The sequence below is a fragment of the Molothrus ater genome, chromosome 2 (genome assembly GCF_012460135.2).
Source record: "Molothrus ater isolate BHLD 08-10-18 breed brown headed cowbird chromosome 2, BPBGC_Mater_1.1, whole genome shotgun sequence".
Taxonomy (NCBI): Eukaryota; Metazoa; Chordata; class Aves; order Passeriformes; family Icteridae; genus Molothrus; species Molothrus ater.
In genome coordinates this window covers 26238252-26259377 of record NC_050479.2, presented here as the reverse complement: position 1 = coordinate 26259377, position 21126 = coordinate 26238252, and the positions used below count along the sequence as shown (strand labels likewise).

Sequence of the window (21126 nt, the reverse complement as noted above, 5' to 3'; positions counted from 1 at the left end):
CCCTGAAAGCCAAGGTTTGCTACCAGGAAGGTGGGAAAACTCGTATCAGTCCAAAAGGCCAGAAACCACCTTTGACCAAAACAATGGAGTAATTCTTACTGGATTTACAAGGGTAACATTAAAAGCTTGTAATTGCCTTCCTACTGTCAACATAAAATGGGTAACAGGAAGGAAAGGAAACAGAATTTTTGCATACTTGAAGACTTCAAACAGAAAAGGCTGCCACATGATCAAAAAGAATTTCGGAATAATAATAGAGATGGGTGGGAGACAGAGCAGACAGCTTCTTACAGAAACATACTATTTTCTGACTACACACACACACCTCTAAATAGTGAAAGAAAGATGTAAGACATGATTGCATAGCATTATAAGATATATATTAAGGATCTTGTTCTAAAGGAAATTAGGCAAAAATTAGGAATATTGTCTGTTAGAATGTGGTCAATATATTAAATTTGTGCTTTTCTCCTATGTAGTCAATGCTTTGCCTATACTTTGGATTATTGAATGAATGGCCAGCAGGTGCTTGAAACTCACAAAAACATAAATATAAAATATTTGGTGAAAGTATTGCCTTTCATGGCTACACTATGGATTTAACTGCAGTGTGAGTGCTACCAAATGATAGTTGAATCCTACATGAAAGTAAGACTGAAACTTGACAAGACCTTGTTTTGTTTTGCTTTACAAGATGGCATTCCATATGGTTAAAATACTACTAAATTTTTCCTGATTTTTCTTTACTGTTATTAACAGCAATTTACATCAAAACTTTTTCTAGTCTCAGCTGAATAGAATTAATTGCTCGATTTTAATAATTTACTAGTAAGCACTCCTAAAAGTACCAAATCTTGGCCTCACAAATGTCCAGAACTGGAAGTCAGGAAAGGTGAAATCTTCACATTTCAGAAGTGATTAAAAAAAAAGTTTATTTAAAAAACCCTTATAATTTTAATTCCAAATACAATAGATAACAAAAGACTCAGTGAGCATAGTACAAGTGAAGGTGTAAGCAAATAAAATCACCAGACAGGCATTTTTCTCTTTGTATTTTTTTTTTCTAACAATAAACGTCAACATCAAATAAAGGAATACTGAAAAGCCTTTAAAATTAACAAAGGCAGCTTTGTTTAAATTGGTGTAGATTTCCAAAATAATTTTAAAAGAAACAAAAAACTTCCTTTTCTTTTTTTTAAAGATCATAATAGGTCACTGTGCATAAAAGAAAACAATAAAGTTTTAATTAATTACTGAAAAATCCACTTCTGCTTATCTTAGCAAGTCAGGGTTAACTCATTTCAGAGAAAAAGAAAAAAACAAAATGTAGCTTCACTAAACATAAAGATTATGTAATTATCAGTCGCACTAACACATACTGTATGAAACAGATTTTGAGACTGAGTAACTGGTAGCAAAGTCCTAAATTTAGTACATTACAGATGTGATCAGAGGCTTCTTGATTTTTTAAGTACAGTTATAAATATTTTCTTCTTGAGGAATACTCAAGCAATGCTCTTCTAGAATATAAAAGGATGGCTGATGTAAAGCTTTCAAATCTATGTTAGAAACCGTCATGCACCTGGAAATGCAAGTAAAAACAAGGTATAACATTTTTCTCCAGTAGATACTGGTGACAGACAGTAATTACTATCATGAGTAGTACCTAGTGTTGATAAAGATTTGTATTTTTTAACTGCAATAGTTGCTGGATCCCTATATGAGTACACTTTTGGAAAAAAAAACCAAACCAAACCAAACATGAATCATCAGTTGAAAGATGTCAGTAACACAAATCCTAGGCTGCTTACTGCTCATATTCAACTCACTCACATACTGCCCCAGTGTAGTTGCAACATTCTGTGTACACACACATCACACTATAGAATCACGTACACATTCACCTCACCAGAGCATATTTGATGTGGGTTATTTCTCGAGTGTCTTCTGCCATGAGGCATTTGGAAGAATCTTTGTAGGATCCTAAAAGGACTTTCATGTCCTTCCCTTAAAAGGCGGCGCTGAGACATGGGTGTATCTTCACCAAACTATTCAGCAAAGGAAATAAAAGTTCTCCTCTTTAGAATTACTCTCTTCTAACACAGTGGAAAACACTCTGATTTTGGTTTTAAATGTCAATGGAGTGTAAAATTACTTTGTCAGATTCAGATGATACCAAAAATTATGAAAAAAGCCTCAGATTTAAAGTCCTGGAAGTGCGTGCCGTGCAGTTATTGGTATCGTGTATGCTTTTCTTCAGGAACCAATACCTAGTTCCACTAGAAAGGAAAAAGAAAGATTGGTTGCAGTTAATGCACTGAAAATACCAAGATGTCTTCTGCATGAAGCTGCAACACCCTCTCAGTTCCTAGCATGCTGCACCCAGCAGACAGGACATCTTGCCACAGCTTCAGTCTACTTTCAGTAGGATCAGTATGAATAAAAAAGTCACAGCTCTTCACACAAGCAGGTCAGACTAGCAAGTAACATTTTAAGAAAATTAAAAAAAGGTGCAAAACTGTCTCTATTTTAGTGTGTTATCCAAAATAACTATATCCAAACTAACAGCCCTGTGCTGTTTAGGATGAAGGAAAGCCTGCACAAAACATCCAGATTGTCAATGCACTCCAGCCACACAGAGAGATCCAGTCCCAGTGCCCATCCCAAGTAGCTGGTACAATCACAATTGTACAATCACCTCCTTCTTCACATCCTTCTCCTGAACGTGAGGGATGTCCAGCTGCTGCAAAGGAACTCGCGAGGTTTCTCCTGAAGAAAGTCAAGTTGAACGTCTTTGTTTTACCTTTACAGTCTTGCTCTGCACTCCGAAGACAGAAACCTCACCCTGACACTTGCTGCATTTCCTACTTTGTCTCAAGCACCTGGTCTCCTTCAGGGACAAGTGCTATGCTCATGCCAGATTAGAAGAAAATACCATTGTGAATTCGATGCTGTCAGTTAGAAACTCCTCTTCAGTTCATTTGCCCAAAGTCAGACTCCCATCATCAATACAACTCCTCTTCCTCCCCCTGTATTTGCACAGAGGAATGAGTCCTTCAAAGGCAGAGCCCGTTCCCAGAATATGTGAGCAGAGAGGTCTTATGAAAAAAACCTGGGTCTTCCTGGGAGTTAACAAACAGCTAATAGGAAGGAAGGGAGGGGAAATGAATCCCAGGCTTTCTTAAAACATATCAGGAAACCCTACACTGTCTGCTCCCCCTGTCTCTTTCAGTGCAGGAGAGAGGAAATTGATAATGCTGCTTTACTTGGCAGTCAAAATTTTCCTCTCAATTCTGTTTAACCATGTCCTGTATGGCCACAGATCTGACACTACCCAAATATATACCAAATATACACTAAATATATGTTTATGCATGTCACCCTGAAGAAGAGCTTTAAAATATGATGTATTATCTATTACTCTGAAAGCAAATTCAAACAGAAAACTTTAGTTAAGTCACATTGAAGTAAATATTAAATACCCTATTACAAAGTATTAGTTTGCATACACTGCGTTAAGAGAGAATTGTTACAATCCTAGCAGGAAGCAGTTCAACTTTCGACATGAAACCATGGACAAATATGACAATCTTGAAATGTGACAACCAAGAAAAACATTAAAAAAAATTAAGAACAGATGAGTTTCATGCAAATATCACTTGTTTTGCAAATTGATTACATCAAGAAGATGGACCACTGCATCTTGCAGCTGTGCTATATGTTCTGGATCAAAGGCTTTTCAAACTTATTTAAGTACCCAGAAATGGACAGGAAGGAAGGATAGCAACAGCCTAGAGGTGGAACTCCACCATGATACACACTGCCACTGTATTGTATACTCAGGGTTCAAAGAAAAGGTAAGACACAGAATCCATATTGAGCAAAGTTCTGCATTTTCTTGTGCTGCTTGTCACTGGGGGCACAAAGCAGAGGCTCTGGCCAGATCAAGGGTAACAACAACATCCACAGAGACAGCAGCACAACATGTTCCTTGCTGAGCTTCCCAGTGGAGGCACCAAATGTGGCCAGGAGACGTCTGTGGCCATTTGTCAGCCAGCAGGGCTTCCCTCCCACCTAGCAGGATAACCACTTGTTTGGGGCTCTTGAGGCACATTGGCCTCATGACCTAAGGACCTGTTCTGACAAATCAAGTGGGATAAGGATGAAACTACACATCTTCTTTCAGCATCCAAGCCTCACTAGAAAATGAGGCAGATAGGATAAGAGAAAATGGCCTCAGGCTGCACCAGGGAGGATTGGATTGCAAACTAGAAAATATTTCTTCACAAAAACATTTGACAGGCACTGGATCAGGCTGCCCAGGGAAGTAATTTAGTCACCATCTCTGGAAGTATTTAAAAAGACATATATGTGGCACTTAGGGACAAGGTTTAGCTGTGGACCTAGCAGTGTTGGGTTAACAGTCTGACTTGATGATCTTAAAGGTCTTTTCCAACCTAAATGATTCTATGAAAAGTGACCCTTAGTCCCAGTGCTGTTTTAAGTGTGTGATGACACACCCCAGTGGCACATGGTGAAAACCTCACCAGCAATTCATGTAGACCATTATTACAAGGAAAAAGGATGTTCTCCTTTCTTTTTTCACATATCAAATACATGCAGAAGATTGATGACTTAAACTGTAAAGTTGGTAAGTACACACAATCCTACTGAAATCTAGCCATTAGCTACATCCCTGTCCACAAACAAGCTTTTAATCTTCTTTCAAGCACTCAAATTTGTGCCTAGAAGCAAAGAAATTAATCACAACAATGGCTATGGTAGTGCGCAATCAGAAGGAAACAGATGGTGTAATGCACTGTTTTCCAAACAGCAGCAGCTTCTATCTCCAGGAAAATAATCTGAATATTTTCCCTTGCTACTGGCATTACTATAACAAAAGCTCCTCTTTGAAGGACATCTCCGTTCTATAGCATCAGCAAATTACCCCAGAGTTTACAGACAGCAATATTCTTTGAGTATTAGTTGGCAGAACCAACTAGACTGCACCTATCTCTCCTTTCACATCACATAAACAGTAACGTTCAGTGGGTAACACCCCTCCAATTATCTTTAAATGACTGCAGACAGCCTGATGGAATCAATACAATTGTGGCAATGAAATAGGGCTTATTTTTCTCATGCTTCATTTCCAGGTCTGTTTTTGACTGCAGGCAGAGTGTTGCACATTGACAAAGAAGCAGCCACGCTGACCTACAGCTGTACACTCCCTGATTCCTCCTTTCCCAGGTACCCACAAAATACTTTAGAACAGTAACTTCAAGTTTTCTTGGGAATCATTAAATTAAGATGCCATCACTTTCTTCACCACTAAATGTTCCTACTACTCCTTTTGATCTTTTTGTTTGTACAGATGCCTTATCTTTACAGGGCATCTCAAATGCTCTACTGTGATTTTCCTCCAAATCCTAACAATTATTTACAGGCCCTTCCTTACATCCTCACATTTGATGTGATGCTGAAAGATTCACACTAATGAGCATGTAACCCTCCTAACTGTCCAGAGCAGCAGGCTCTGGCAGCAGAATCATCACTGTTCTAGAGTTTTTTCTGAATTTATTCCATTTCTCCACACTTCTCCATATCTCCCGATAAGCCACTGCCCCTGGTGTTGCTATTTCTCCTACTGTAGACCATGTTTTCCAGGGAAAAGAGTACATCTCACAGACAAGAAACATGGCAGCTCTCAGGCACTTCAAGATCTCACCATGCACACAGGGCACAAGAGTCCACCTGTGCACCCTGTGTCTTCCCACTGACCCTCTCATTTTCCCTGGAGTTCTGGCAGGCAGGAGAAACTCCAGTATCAGAAGGGCCCTCACACCCCCCGTACCAACCCAGAGGGCTGCAGGACTCATCTCACAGGAAGAATATAAAAGACTCTGAAAACTACATGGGGAACTACATCTACCATACACATCTGCAGAGCTCAGAAATTATTGTTTCTTGGATCAATTTCTAAAAGCAAATATAAGGGTACATACAAGCTAAATCTTGCCATGTGGATCTTCCAGCACACTTGCAGTAACAGTGGAAATGAAAAATGAGGGGGAAGAAGAGTGAAAATGTTGTTTAGATTTTTGTCTTCAAATCATGTGCCATCAATTTTGCCCTGCATACTTATTTTGTTGAGAACAGTCATACAAACAGAAAGATAAATTGGACTCATGCTACATTCTTGTACAGACTGATTGTTTTGCACACATTAAAAGATAATATACAAGTTATTTCTAATCTGAAATGAAAGTTGTTTTATAGAGCTGAACACCCACACAGCATAACAAGTTAGCACTGATTGTTATTATGCTTAGTCCTGAGCTTTTTTATAACCCTATATAAGTGTTGAATTATGGCAAGTGGGTTGTGTTAATTTTTAAAATTGAAAACGAGTTGTCAAAGATTAATCCATGCCAGAGGCCAGACACTAGGCTAAAACAATACAGAATCAACTAGAGGCTGATTTTAAATGAAAAAGAAAATGTGGTTGAAATGTTAAGGACACAAAGGTTGATATTTTTACACCCACAAATCCACAGGGTTCTTGTAGAGTGAAACTATTGAAAAAACCTGTCTGAAAATCCAATAAATAAATCATTATTCATGGACATTCTAGATTCTTGAAATACAAGAAAAGACTGAATCTTCCTTTTTCAATGTGGATGAGATTAATATAAAGTTTAGGTACAATCATTTGCCTTTATTATTTTTATGCTTCTTAGAATTGGACAGATGTGCTTATATTTCACTTTCAGACTACTCTAGCAGAACATTCTAGCATAAAGGGGTACTATCAAGTATTCTAGAGAATCTGTCCTCTGAAAATATATTTAATAAAATACCATTACATAGTAGTAGAAACTGGAGTGGGAAGAAATTTCAGAAATAGGTATGAATGAAGATATATTTGGGTGAACCAAAAACCCACTGCAATCAAGCTCAGTATCTCAAAAAAACATAGACAGCAATAAATATTCTTAATATTTTGATGTTGATTTATTAAGGGCTGGATGTTTAAAGAATTATTTGGTATCACAAGAAATCTAGACAGAAACCCTGAATTAAGCTACAAGAGTGAATTAGGTTAGTTGTCCAAGCTTAATCCTAACTGGATGTATCTGCTCAGAGACAAACCATGATTGTAATAAGCATCAGATGAATATAAGTAGATCAGGACTGAGATAAATGGACAGCTTGCATTCTATTTATACTTGCACATTATGCTGCTGAGCCACTTCTGCCAGTCTTTCTTTACAGCAGAAAGATCTCTCAAAAAAAAAAACCAACCCAAAACCTAAAATAAATCCTAAACCTAACAGAGAGTGTTTCATAATTTAAATGTACAGTAACAAACAAAAAAATACAATATATAAGATTAGGGTTTCAATACTCTGGAAGTATTAACACTTAACTGTCAAGATAACAAAAAGCTCTTAAAGCCTAACATCTGTCCCTCTAATTTAGGTAATCTTATGTTGCATGTCTGAATCTCCTGAGGGTTAGCAATAAATGTGACCCATCTCCAAAAGAACAAGTTCCTTCACCATTAGCAATAGAAAATACTCTGAAAATCACAGTGGATCAGAGAAATAATCAGAGGAGAATGTCTTTTTATGATGAGCCACGTGAAGTGGGGTTTAACATCTAACAAGACAGTACTTCCACTGTGTCCTTTGAGTCCTTTCACTTTTGCAGGCAAATCGCCTGCAAAATTTCAAAATTTCAGAGATGTTGGAAACTGCATATACACTGACAAAGAACCAGGAGGTAACAACATTTGGAAAGCCTGACTGGAATCCAGTACCAATGCAAAGCAACAGGTAAATGCCACTGTGATATTGGAGCTAGTTATGCAACTGCCACCACCAGCTCATTCATTTACTTAAATTCTACCAGGTAAAATTACCTGGAAGGTGGCAATTACAGGTTGTGATTGAACAGGTCTGTCAGAGGTATGAGTCCACATTTTTGGTTGGAAGTGAAATGTTGCAATGTATTTGCAAGGGTTAGGCCATAGTGTGCACCAGCCAGCCTGCTTCTAAGTTTTTATCAAAGCCTCAGGAATTCATCAAGGCTATTGGAACATAAATTGTGCTAAATTAAGAAGGAAGAGGCTGAGAAACCAAATACCAAGATGGCAAGAACTAGATAACTGAGGACTGTGAAACACCTGGACTGTAACCAATCATATACCCTGAGAAATGCAGGCAGAAAACAAGTGAACAGACAAAGGCACCAATCAAGAAGTGTGTACTTAGCTGTTTGTAGAATCTATAAATATGTGTGTAATGTAAACAATAAACAGCTTCTGCTTGATCACACTGGTCAGTTGCTCAGGAGTCCTGGATTTCCTGCAATAATGAAAGCATGTGAAGGGGAATCTGCTCCTGGAGACAGAAGCACAGGAAGCTATTAGGAATTATTTCAGTCCTAAGCTTGATGTGGACCCCTACTTTCACCCAACTGCAGTTCAGCACTCCACTGCTGCTGCTTGGTGAGCCCAATGCAAGGGAGGGAGGAGACCACAGCAAGTGGGGGCCTGTAGAGAATGGATTTTTGCAGCAAGACAAGGAGAAAGTAATGGGAGACTTTTGGTGCCTACACCCTATGGAGTCACTGCAAGAAGAAGCTGCTGATGATAATCAGATAAAACAATTGGCAGCAAAAAGAAGAGGCTTAAGATGGTTTATCAAATACAGCTTTATTGCCTATGTCCTATAAAGATACTATTGCTTCAGGTTTATCAGTCATTCCTTGTGCATACATACTGAGGCACAGTGGTTGTTCCCATCATGTACCAGCTAATAATCAAACTCAGGGACTCAGGACAAGTAGCTGACTTAATATATTGAGTTATGCTAGTGAAAGCTGTGTTCAAAAATCACCTGCACCTAATATGTGCATATATATGCCTATGCAAACACATATGAATGAATAGAAATCAATAACACATGCAGTCAACAACACTGACTGACCTCCCAGCAAACAGCTCTGTGCAGAATGAGCTGGGGAAGAGAGAACCAAAATCTGACATGGGAAAACTCTGGCTGGCATTTAGGAACTTTGATTATGCTTAAAAGAGAATTCTAGTTCAAAAGTTGTATCTTTTAACAAGTACAGCAGGTTCGCAGTACTTCCCCATCAGGTTGAGTTCTGGCAGAAGCAGGCAGAGGAGGGGTTTGAATGCATTTACACTCTAGACAGACACTGCTGCTTTCCCCAACTGGATCTGCAGCATTTGAGATCAGCAAACAGCTCACTAATGAAACCTGCACTTTCTCAGTTTCTCTGAAGGAGACAGATCACCTGGGAACACATTTCTCAACTGTTCAAGAGGGGCTGATTTTGCTGAGGGCCAGGAAAATGCAAGACCCATGATTTTGAGAAGGTCATTTCCTGCAGATGATACCTTAGACAACCATGAAATACAAAACATTGTAGAGACCACTGCTAGATCAATGCATCCAGACAATGCTCCCAGCAGTTGTGGGCCCTGGCTACAGCTTCAGGAGTTCTCAATAATCTAATGTGTACAGAGGGAAATCACTGCTGAGCACCTACATAAACAGAGGATGTTGTCTTGTACTGCTTCCACAGGCCAGGAGTACCCTTTCGGCCTTCAGTCTCTGCTACCCTAAACTTTCTTCCTCTGAAAAATTTTCTCTGTTGCCATGTGCTTTGGGCCCAAGGGATCCAGTGCTCAGTTCTCACATCTTCTCTTATCAGACTTCAATTCTTCTACACTTTTTACAATCCTCACTTAGTCTCTTCATGAATGGGCTATTAATAAAATGAGAGTTTTCAGCTGAGTGGCTGCTTTGAAATTCTTCTGCATGCACTGTTACACCAATTACAAATGTATATGGCAGTAATCCACTCAGCACAGAAGAAGTAGTGCTATTAATACTTTACAAAGCTTGTATGCAGCTGTAAGTAATACCTTTTAGGGACCTTTCAAAAATGCTGCAAAAATCCCTAAGCTGTAAGAACTTCATACAGTTTTTCTCAGGTTACTATTAGGATTCAGCACAGCAGGTTGTGTACAGCAGTCTTCTGAAATGGCCATAGATATAAATCACATAAGTGTTTGGAGAAGGAATGAGGTTTTCATAATATTAATGAAAATTCATTAACTGCTGATTTTGATGATGCTCATGTCAGCCTCTAGCAAAGTAGGATTTTTCCTGTGTACAGATAAGCATGCTTAATTGGACTGGGATGAAGGGATTTCTGGTGGGATGCTCAACAGTTTCCTTGACAGTCAAAGTTTTAGTTTGTTCAGAGTTAGTTTGCCTCATTCTGCTTATCAGCTCCTCAGTTTTAATTGACATATTTTAATTACATAGTCATAATTAAAGACATAAATATACATATACAGCTTAGGGATTTTCTAAACACAGTGAGAGAGAGACAAAAGGTCTTTATGCCATCTGGAACTGCGAAGGACTACAAGTCCATGCTTCACTTGAGCAGTGAAAAGTCCTGGGAGAACTAAGAATCAACAATTTCCTTCTGAAAACCTAAAATAAATGCTGCATGATATGCAGTTACTATCACTGTAACCTTTAAGATGACTGAGAAGATCATTCCATCTAGAGCATCTTACCAACAAGCACCAACACTGAATGCAGCCATAATCACACAGGCACTTTGTTTGACCTGACTCCACACTGCTGCCAAAAGGAGGATTCCTGCTCTCAGTGAGTTCTTGCTTCCTTTGTGTGGGCATTTGCATTTGTGCAGCCTAACAGTGAATTATGCATGGATACGTTCCAGGCAGGACAAGCAGAGACTCGTGATGTGGCTCCTGGTTGAAGAAGTCAAATATGATGGTACACAAAGGGGCATGTGGAAAGCTGCTGAAATTGTAAATATCCATTCATTTCCAGGTTGGGTGCATTATTAAATGAATATTTCCTAAAATAGTACTGCAAAATGTGCTTGTGTTTGGATTCCTCAGCTGAGATGTCCACATGATTTAATAAAATAGCACTGTTGCATAAATAAAATAAAATCACACTAATAGCATAAATAATGACTATTTATGGTTGTACACTTAGAACACAAATAAAGGCACAATGGGTAAATACATCATCAGAGTTACAATTGCCAAACAAATTATTAAACACCAAAATGTGTTGAAAGACATTGAAGATTTTGTAAATTAAATATATGAGGTAGAAACAGGCAGTGATGAAATCATGGCTCCTCTTGACATAGTCATGCAGCACAGAAATACTGGGGAAAATAACATTATTACTATGTAAGCTACTGAGAAAGAAAAAGTCAAGACATTAGCAAAAAATCATAGGCTGTCCCTTAGCCTGCATATTCTCTGATGTGACTAAAGCCTGCAAAGGGCACGCAATGTGGGTCCCCATAGCTGTAGAGCCATAAAACCAAAGCTTAATCCCAGCTAATAGTCCCCTTCTCCCTCCCAAATTCTGATCTCCTTTGTTACATTTGGATTCACAGATTAATTTTTTCCAGACATTCTAAATGCTGTCAGTGAAGACAGCACTGTCACAGCAGTTTTTATGTGTTCCTTTTTTATGCACGAGAAATGTTACACAGGCATGCTCTGCTGTCCATTAAGGATGTGTTTCTGGATAGTCTGATCACTGAAAACATTATCCTGTTGCTTCACTCTTCATCACCACACTGATTTAATCAATCCCAGCTTTTTTGAGGAAGATGATGATGACACTGAAGATGGAACTACTGAGGAAGAGGGACACAAGTGCTCCCACTAAAAGACTGATACTGAGAACTTGGTTTCAGGGATGCAGCAGTAGGGATCTTTAAGGAGGGTGATCTGCTCCAGAAAGTTGGCATCTCTTCCAGGTGACAATTACTCCATCCACCATGTCATATATACTGTCCCTGTGCATTTAAACTGAATGTATTTTAGTCTCTGCACACATCCCATCCTCCCCACAGAAAAAATCATTTGCTTCCCAAACAATGTCCAGGATTTCACCTGGGTGGCTGACAACAGTTAGCAGAGCAGGATGTTCATGAATCAGTAGTGGAATGCCAAACCCAAGGACAGAACCATCAAGGGAGCTGGACCTCTCCTTGTGCAATCCAACACAAATCAGGGACATGGTCATAAGAGTAATCTTTACTCAGATTTGTGATGTGTAGGCCACCAGCCTCAGGTACCACTATCAGTTATGTACAGGTCTGCCTGGGATATTTTTTATTTTGTATCCCTAAATACAAGCAGGGCATCTGGAAAGCATTATGCAAACAGTCCTTCTCCTTCAGAAGAACGTATGGGATTCCCAGATATATCCCAGGAGTGAGAAGCAGGTAAGAAAACAAAAAAAGCACAGATACTGCAGTGCATGTTAAATATATACAACACTCAAATATTTCAGAACTCCCCAGCTGCTCTCGAATCAAAATAAATTCAGATCAAAACCAAAGTAGTATCAGAGAAAAGGGCTCTTACTGAGTGCAGAAATTTTGCAGAACACAGGTTTAACTTTACTTTATAAGGCTATTTATTAAACCACAAATTATACTCTGCTCTGCTTTGCAGCTACATGCCTGGACTTTGCTGCTGTTCTGGATACTAATAATATCTTGCCACATTTCCCTATGTACAATCATTTAATTATCTTTAAATATTTAAAACAATCTGTGACAACTACTACAATATATACTATATGAATATGGGAAAAAACCAAACACAGTAAACAACTAAAAGAAACAACTGGCTACTAGGAAAATTGACAAACAAATTATTTTAAGTTGCAAGATCTAGAAGCCATCATAGAGTCAGTGTGTCTTGATCCATTTAGAGTGAGCTGCAAAATTTTCTGCTCTGCCACAATGGCACTGGAGCACCTGTACACCTTGCTGCAAAGGTTTTAACTTGCAGGAAAGCTTCTAACACTGCAGGATACCACCAAAATCCACCAGCCAGCCAGGCAACAGATCTGATGTGCCCTGTCTCTGTACCTATGGACACAGGAGACTCCTGAACCCCTCCATCCTGGATCATCTCTGCTGTTGGAGGCATTCAAGACTCAACTAAGCATGCCTCTAATAAGCAGATTAGCTTTGAGCTGGTGGTTGGACAAGATGATACCCACAGAAGCCCTCTCCAATCTAAATTATTCTATAATCATCTGGTCCATTTAGCTCCCTTGCTGTTATCCAGTTGTGTTCACTGCTTTGATTCCCACAGAGGAAAAGGGAACCATTTTCCGTGCTTAATTTATGTTGGTTGTTTCAATTTCCTTGTGAATAAATAATTTAGCAGAATTTTATCTTCCTCATTTTAGAGTTATGTGAAGAGGCCAAGTGGTAAATTAAAACATTAAATTATTTACAAGTTGTATACACATGCAGGCAGATAAATGGTGCATCATATATTTAACAGTTGTTAGAAAGTACAAAAACAATAGGCATGACAGCCTAAGTCTTTTGTCTAAGGACAGAAAAGTAATCTTCAAGTTTGTGTTAATTTTTTCAGGCATAAAAAAAGGCTAAAGCAAATGTATTAAGGGCAGATCCAAAGTCTGGACAAACTTCAGAGCTACCAGATTAAGCAGTTTCTGTCTGCAAATGAAGGAATGAGGCTCCATTGCCCTGCTGGCAAAATTCTTCACAAAAGGCAATTAAAACCCTGTTCCATGTTTTAGAAAGATGGAATTGAATAAATCATAAGTGTGCAGAACTGTCAAGTGTTGGCAGGTGATCAGGTTATCACAGACTGGGAGAATAAATTAAAAATTCATTTGTAATGGGTGGACAGTGCTATTAAACCAACAAATCCTAAGTCCTCAAGTCTCCAATTACCAACCCTATTCAGTTTGCTTGAATAAAATATTGCATCTTCTTATTTTGGTGCTCAAGAAATAAAGAACTAATATTAAACTGCTGAATTTTTATACAACTCCAAACAACCTCTACACATGATGAAGACAAGAACAGGAAACAGAATTCCTCAAAATTCAACCCTTCTAAATGTATTTACTGCCTTATACACACAGCTGAACAACTTCCTTCAAATAAAACTTAACCAGAAATAGGTTTGGAAAATGGAAATAGTTTTGAAGCACCATGCTCTGAGTATTTTCTACACAGAAACTGCAAAGCAGAGCAAAATACCACTACACTTCCCCCCCACCCCCCATAACTTCACATTCTTCTTGAAAACTGATTTAAAATATATTTCTTTCTTAATGTGCATATATTTTACACAAAGACCTTCTGTTAAAATTCATCTGGCTATCTGAACCCCCCCTTCCCCTGAATGCACACAGAGAGACATAGTCATTAAAGGATTGGCAGAACAAGATCTCCTTTCTTTTCTGAAGGGGGCCCTTCCAACAAAGGACCTCCAAAAGTAGCATTTATTGTTAGGTGCTGGGTGATGCAATCTTCATTCATCAGCAGTAAAGATTTAGGATCTGCTTCCTCCACATCCTAACAAGAAGACACATCTCTTATCCACACTGTATTAGCATTCTTCTGCCCTCTGTTTCTAAAAACTCTTCTGGCATGTCACTGCCTTTAGGTTCAGCAGGAACTCCTTTGAGCACCTACAAGTAGCTCCACCACAGCCAGGAGGTCGTTTTCTATCCATAGGGTGTTCAGCACACAAGCTCTGGTGGAATGACAGCATGTGAAGGGGTTAAAGCACCTGCAGCCTTGGGGCTTGCCACAGCTCCCAGAAACACTCAGTCTGGTCTGGAGCTCACTCATTTCCCTGATGCAAGCCCCGGCCTCCTCTCACTGGCAGAAAAACCACCAGGTGTGGGAGGTAGAAGGATCCCCTGCAGAGCACAGGGGGCTGCTGGCACAGGGTGGACACCAGCGCACAGCTTGGGGAAGGCTGGTCAGAGACTGCAGCAAAATGGAAAAGGAGGCTGAACAGAGTCAACTTCCAGTGAAAGGAGGCTTGTGGAAGGAAAGGAACTTGGTACTGGGGACTGAAAGAAGTGAGGGCAGAGGAGATACAGGCACTGGAGGGGAGGAGGTGTGGTGTGAGGCTGGGTGCAGCAGATGGACATCAGGCCAGAGAGCTGAGGAGGGACCTGCTTAGGACAGCAGTAACCGGAGCAGAGGCCAGGATGAGAGGTAACCTCTCAGGACTCTGAGGAGAGGAGAAAGCACCTCTACCATGCAAAGGAAACTGCTCCTGGCTTTGCCAGAATGCTCCTGTGCTTCCTGCTCTGTGCTGGGGACTGAGCCTTCACTTGGAGTAGCTGCTTTGCTGTAGCATCTCGGAGGAAACAGGTGAGGAACACTTGGGATCATCCTGTTCATATTGCATCGATACAGAAATGCTGCCTAGCATGCAGGCAGGGATAGAAAGGGAGCATACATCTGCAAACAACAAATCATAATAAGAAATAACATAATTACTGTTTATTTTGACAAGTTTTGATGGTTTATGGGTGCAATTTTTAATAAAGTATAAAACACAATGCCTTGGGTGAGAGACCTACTCTTTCATGATCTAATAGTAGACAGAGCTAAACCCACAAGGCCTCAAAGGAGAAAACACTGGGCAGTCATACAAACCTAGATGTATCTTGTTTCCTTTTCAGAATAAATCTCATGCCTTAATTCTATGATTTAAGGCATTTTTCCAACTGAAAAATTAAATTTAAGAGCTTGAATATATTCTCATCAAACTGCAACACAAGAATTGATAGCAGACATGAAGTATAAAAATACACATCCCATATTAACTTTGCAAATATTATAAATTTATAATAAAAGTTAATAAACAGTAAATGACTGAAATGTTCTCAGATAACATTCAAGATTAATAATTTAGCACTGAAAAATAAGTTGCTATGAATATAGACTTCCAAATGAAAAGACAAGCATCTCATAAGCCTGTTTCATATCAAGGCTAGAAAAATAGCTGCCACAACAATGTTTTTTGCTTGGACAAATGGCAAATCTTAACAATACTCGAAGCTCTCAACAGATGGCTTGCAAAAAATCAAAAAAGGTGTCTCATTAAAAAAATATTTCTAGCTCTTATCATTGCAGCTGATTGCTTACATACTTGAAAGTTGTTACTAATATAGTGTATATTTTGTCTCTAGTTTAAGCAAACTTTTTTCTCTGATTTTGGACTCAGCTAAGGCAAATCTGTAAATTGACAAACTGAACTACAGAAAGAAAGAAAAATGAACGTCACAACAAAGTGTCAATTTTTAGACTCAGCTTTCAGCTTTTAGACTCAGCTTTCAGCCTTGTGCCTTCCCAGATCACCATCCCATGACATTTGTTTCTTTAGATATAGTGCAAGATGAAAATGCAAAGGAAACACAGTCTAAGTCAGTCACTGGTTGCACCTCTATCCTATTTACTCACAAGGTGAGTAAAAAATGTGGCACTTGAAGAAATTCTGGCATTGGTTTACACATACTAGAATCTGAATTTCCCTGTAATTTCTAACTACACAGTTTTGTTCTTTGAAGTAAAACATCACATATTTGTTTTAAGAGGTGTGAAAAAATTAGGAGTTTGGATAAGTAGTACCAAAAAAATATAACTATTTCTACCTTTCACAACAATCAAATAAAATCTTGTGTGAAAACAAACTGTGTGCAGATATCACACCTTGAAATTAGTTACAGGCAGGGGACAGAATGAACAGAAATGTTTCTATTTCACACAACATGGAAGACTTGGAGCCTGATACTACACCTACTGAAGTGAACTCCAGGATAACTGGTGAGCTCAAAATTCAATTAAATCTTGACAGAAGCATGCACCAAGAAGTGAAAAGACTCAGTTGAGAAACGGGGCTTAATGGGCAGATCTGTGCAGAAGTCAAGTACCTGCAGTAAGGTAATGAGCAGACCAGGCAGTTTCTCTCTGCTCTGCCAGTCAGCAAACCAGCAGCCATAACATTCAACACCCATTTCAGATCTGAAGTTAACCAAGGCAGTAAACTCCTAAAGAGATGATTGTACTTGATTCAGTTATCCAGGAAACACAAATTAGGGGAGATGGTAACAGGAGTTTCACCATTTCTTCTCTTAGTTAACTGCATACTGCTAGTGAAGGAGCAGTCATGCCCCAGCCCTGTTCCTCCAGTGCCATGGCCATGTGTTCTCACTCTTGCCCTGGTATTAGCTCAAATCAAATGACCTCAGGATGAGGCAGGGCAGGCTGCAGACATGACAGTGAGCACACTTCTCTCTCCTAAAAAGAGGCAAATTTCTGTTTAATCAACTGGCAGTTTAATGGTTCAAACCATTGCAAGGTACCCATCTCTCACCTGATACAAGAGAAACCATGGGAAGCCAAAGGCAATGGAGAGAAAAAAAGTAGACGTGCTCAGAAAGTGGTTTGGAATGACTGTTTTGAAAAACCTTAAAAAATCAAAAACTTTATTAAAAATCATTGCTGTTGGGTTTTTTGTTTGTTTGGGTTTTTTAAAATGGCCTCATTTAGTAGGTAACAGCAACATGGTTTTTTATTAGCAGTCAAACTGCTGCTTGACAATAGAAACTTCTGTTTGTGGAAACTGCAGTTCTGTTGACTGGACATGTAACAGCTGTCAGAACCTAATAAGCTCACCAAGTGTTGACTCTACACCATACAAACCCACAACTCTGCATCAAGTATGGCAAAATGTGATATTTTACATCATTTTTCACACAATTTTTTAAAATATAGGGGGGAAAAAGTGACAAAGATGGAAACTAAAACATTGGAGCAAAAATGCTATTTCATGTCTTTACTGTTCATAACATAATGTTGGTTGCTTGCTGATAGAAGCAGCTGAGGTGAAGACCAAGAGCAGGTACCAGCCCTGGGTATCTGAGTTCACAGAGAGTGGGCACTGGCCAGACCCTCCCAGGCTGCCTCCACACGAGACGGGTGCTGCTGGTTCCCTGGGCTCCACCCCTGCCGTGCCCTGGCTTTATCAGGGAGGAGATGCACAGGTGCCAAGCTCTGCCTCACCCTGCTCCCTCACCTCGAGGAAAGGAAACCCAGGTGACTGAGCCGGGCAGGAGCCACAGCCAGACTCTCACCTCTGCAAGCAGAGGACTAGACCTGCCAAGAGATACATGGGACACACCCCCCTTCTTCTCCCTAACAAAAACACTGCTTGAAGCCCACTGGCAGCACTGTGCAGTGATGTGCCTGACCTTATTTCTGCTGGGAATGTTCCTCCCTCCCTCATCAATTCCACCACGCTTGTCTGATGTTTCCTTTTCTGCTGTGTCAAATACAGATAACAAGTTACTCGAGGCAGGGATCTGTCCAGAGCAGTACAGCTCACCAGCGAAGGGCTTGGCAGGCTGTACAAAAAATGGAGCAGAGCAAATGACCAGCCTTTAAAACAAACACAATTTCACTTACTCAACACTTAATAACTTACTAAATCATTCCTTAATGTGTTATTAGCAATACATTTTAAAACCAGGCTTTGACCCCTCAAAATTCCTTTCTAAAGGCATAAATAGTTAGAAACAAGTTCTTCCCCCTGCAATTACCAATGCATTGAAAATTTTCAAAGTCTGAGGGCTCCAGCATTAATGATGCCATAAAATCAACCCAGACACTTCTAACAACTTTTTCTGGAGTACTTCTCAACTCCAGTACATTGTAGCCAGAGCAGCTGCTTGTGAAGCACTCTGATCCCAATGGGATGAAGGGGCCCTGATGGACAGGGCAGCCCTTGCAATCCCAGGCAGGCTGTGGGGCAGGGTTTGTGGAGAAACAATATCTGCACACCCCCAGCACAGCACCCAGAGTGGTCCTGCTCCCCACACAGGAGAGCAGCACAGAGATGGCAAGGCTTGAGAGAACCCCACAGAACCTAATGAGTAAAAATACCCCCCTGTAAGGCCAACCCACAGCTGATCTGCTGCCAGGAGCAGGGAGCAGAAAAAAGGGTTAGGAAAGAGAGGAGAGTAGTCGTACATGTCTTGCTGCCTTTTCTTCCATAAGCATCTCTAAAATTGAATATTATAAACTACATTTGTTGCTATTTAAGGACACAGGTCTAGCTCTCTGTACCAGCCGTGCATCACATGCCTCACATGTCAGGGAAACTTGCAGACTGGTTGTCAAACCAGCGAGACTGCTGGTCCAGGGCGGTGATACTGAGTGAGTGGGAAGGCTCCTCTCTTATAGCACTGCCTGCTCCTGCTTTCCCTCTCAGGCAGGATGCACACCAGAGAGCCACCAGCCACACTGCAGCTCAGGGAATGGCCACGTGCAGAAAGTCAGGAGCTACTTGATGGGAAAGGATGGGAGAGGAACTCCTAAGGGAATGTGGGGGAACAGGAGGGGCTTCTCTGCAATCCAAGTGCCAAAGGGTAACACCCACACCCCTTCCTGCCTTGGCAATCACACATGAGGCCTGTCTCAAATACCTGCATTTCCCTTCCAACTACTCTTGGATCTCTAAACTCTTACCCTCCTTTGGGGATAAAATTGAAATCCTGCCTCTTCCCACCATCTCCAATAATAATTCCCTGCAGTGTCATATGAATGCCAAGCAGAGTCTTTACTGAATTCTGCCCTAGACCATTGTCCCAAAAGAATCACTGTGGGGTTCAAGGGTGTTTAAAAAGAGTATCAAATAAAGCTCGGAGTAATTGTTCTGTTTCCATGTTTTAAAAGGCATGAGGTAGGATGCTGCAAAGTTTCCTCCTGATTTCCTGAAGGCTGAGTGGGAACTGTTAGTACTACTTTAACTTAGATAATTGCTAAGCACACCTTGCAAAATTAGCAATGTAGCAGTTAATGTGCACCTTTACTCTCTTTCTGCAAAATTATGGCAGCTCTCTGTGCCACCCAGACCTATTTAATTCCCTGTTAGATCAAAAATGTAAACAATTGCTTTGAAAAACACCTCCCACTGCCACACTGAAATAGTTCATCTTCTGTCTTCCTATAACAACAGAGCGAAGCAGTTTCTATTAATAACCCTCTCCTGCTCCAGGCTTTGTGGTCTCAAAGAAATTCAGGTATACAATTTTCAAAAGAATTGACTTTGAAACAATGATGGCACTGAAGTCAGATGCAGATTGCAATGTCCTTGAAAGGCAAGTAAAGCATGAGCTGGGAGTAAGAAGCACTGAAGAGACTCAGCAGAAGGAAATGACAAAAGTATGGAATTAAAAAGCAAAAAAAACTATGTGTTGGTTAGTATTTTTTTCTTACCTTTACTTCACAAGTGATTTATCTGATGTGGAAAGGTCCTTTTTATTTTTCCTGTCAGCTGTTGGCAGCATTTTGAAAACCATCAACAACTTTGATGACTTCCTTTTGATCCCTCCAGTGCAATCAGATGCTCTTTGCCTCTCTTTACCTTCAAATCTTTAATATCAGAACTCCAATGTACATCCCACAGGTCACTTGCAGCCTCAGCAGCTGTTGCACAGAACCCAGAAATGGAATTTTTGAGTGTGGCTGTCCTCAACAAAACCACCTGTGCCAGGAACATAGTAAATGTCTGGGTCCTGAGCAGACTGGAGCTATCTCATAATTAGAGCCTAGCATGCACTCAAGCATGAATAAAGTAATGATGATGAATTTTCATCACTCTTGTGATTCTGTGAATGTAGGTCATATTCCATCCTAACCACTGAACATAAAGTTATTATTTTTCAGACAGTGTATTATGCAGACCCAGCTTCGTGTCCTACTAAATGCCCATCTATGAGCAAAACATCCAGGGAACTTTTTTATATCACCTCATTTCTGCCAGCTTTTGGTTCTCATCCAAGCTGCATAACCAAACATACCTGTTTTGCTTCCTTAGCCCATCTTTCCCCTTCTCCCATTGTCAACAGTCCTCAAAGTAAGCTGGAAAAATTCCTTTTCCAAACATAAACATCCTTTCTTATCTACTTTATTTCACTGAATGTTTGGGTGAGACCTTTAATTTTGCTTTTTAAGTATTATAACAAGAATAGAGTATTTTATATAAATGTACTTTGCCATTACAAACATGCTGAAAGGCTGAGTAAAGTGTCTCAAAAAAGTGAAATGCTAAGTAAGAAAGCATCAAGCTTCCTTTTATAAATCCATTTGGTAATAACAACCAAGTTCCAGACTCAGCTGGAGACTGAAAACAAAAGCCAGCAGAAGAATTACCCAGTG

At 39.9% G+C, this 21126-nt stretch overlaps 1 protein-coding gene across 11 annotated transcripts in view; it reads right to left on the bottom strand.

The window, feature by feature from the left end:
* Positions 1-21126, bottom strand: part of MCF2L (MCF.2 cell line derived transforming sequence like) — a 157260-nt gene that overhangs the window by 94288 nt on the left and 41846 nt on the right. Inside the window, exon 1 of one of the 11 annotated variants that reach the window (XM_054518516.1) lies at positions 1910-3054. The exons of 9 other annotated variants lie outside the window; for them this stretch is intronic. In XM_054518516.1, the coding sequence (XP_054374491.1) occupies positions 1910-2030 (121 nt within the window). In that variant the 5' untranslated portion in view covers positions 2031-3054. Of the gene's footprint in view, positions 1-1909; positions 3055-21126 lie in introns of those variants that run through there. One more of the 11 variants, XM_054518518.1, reaches the window with a different exon arrangement.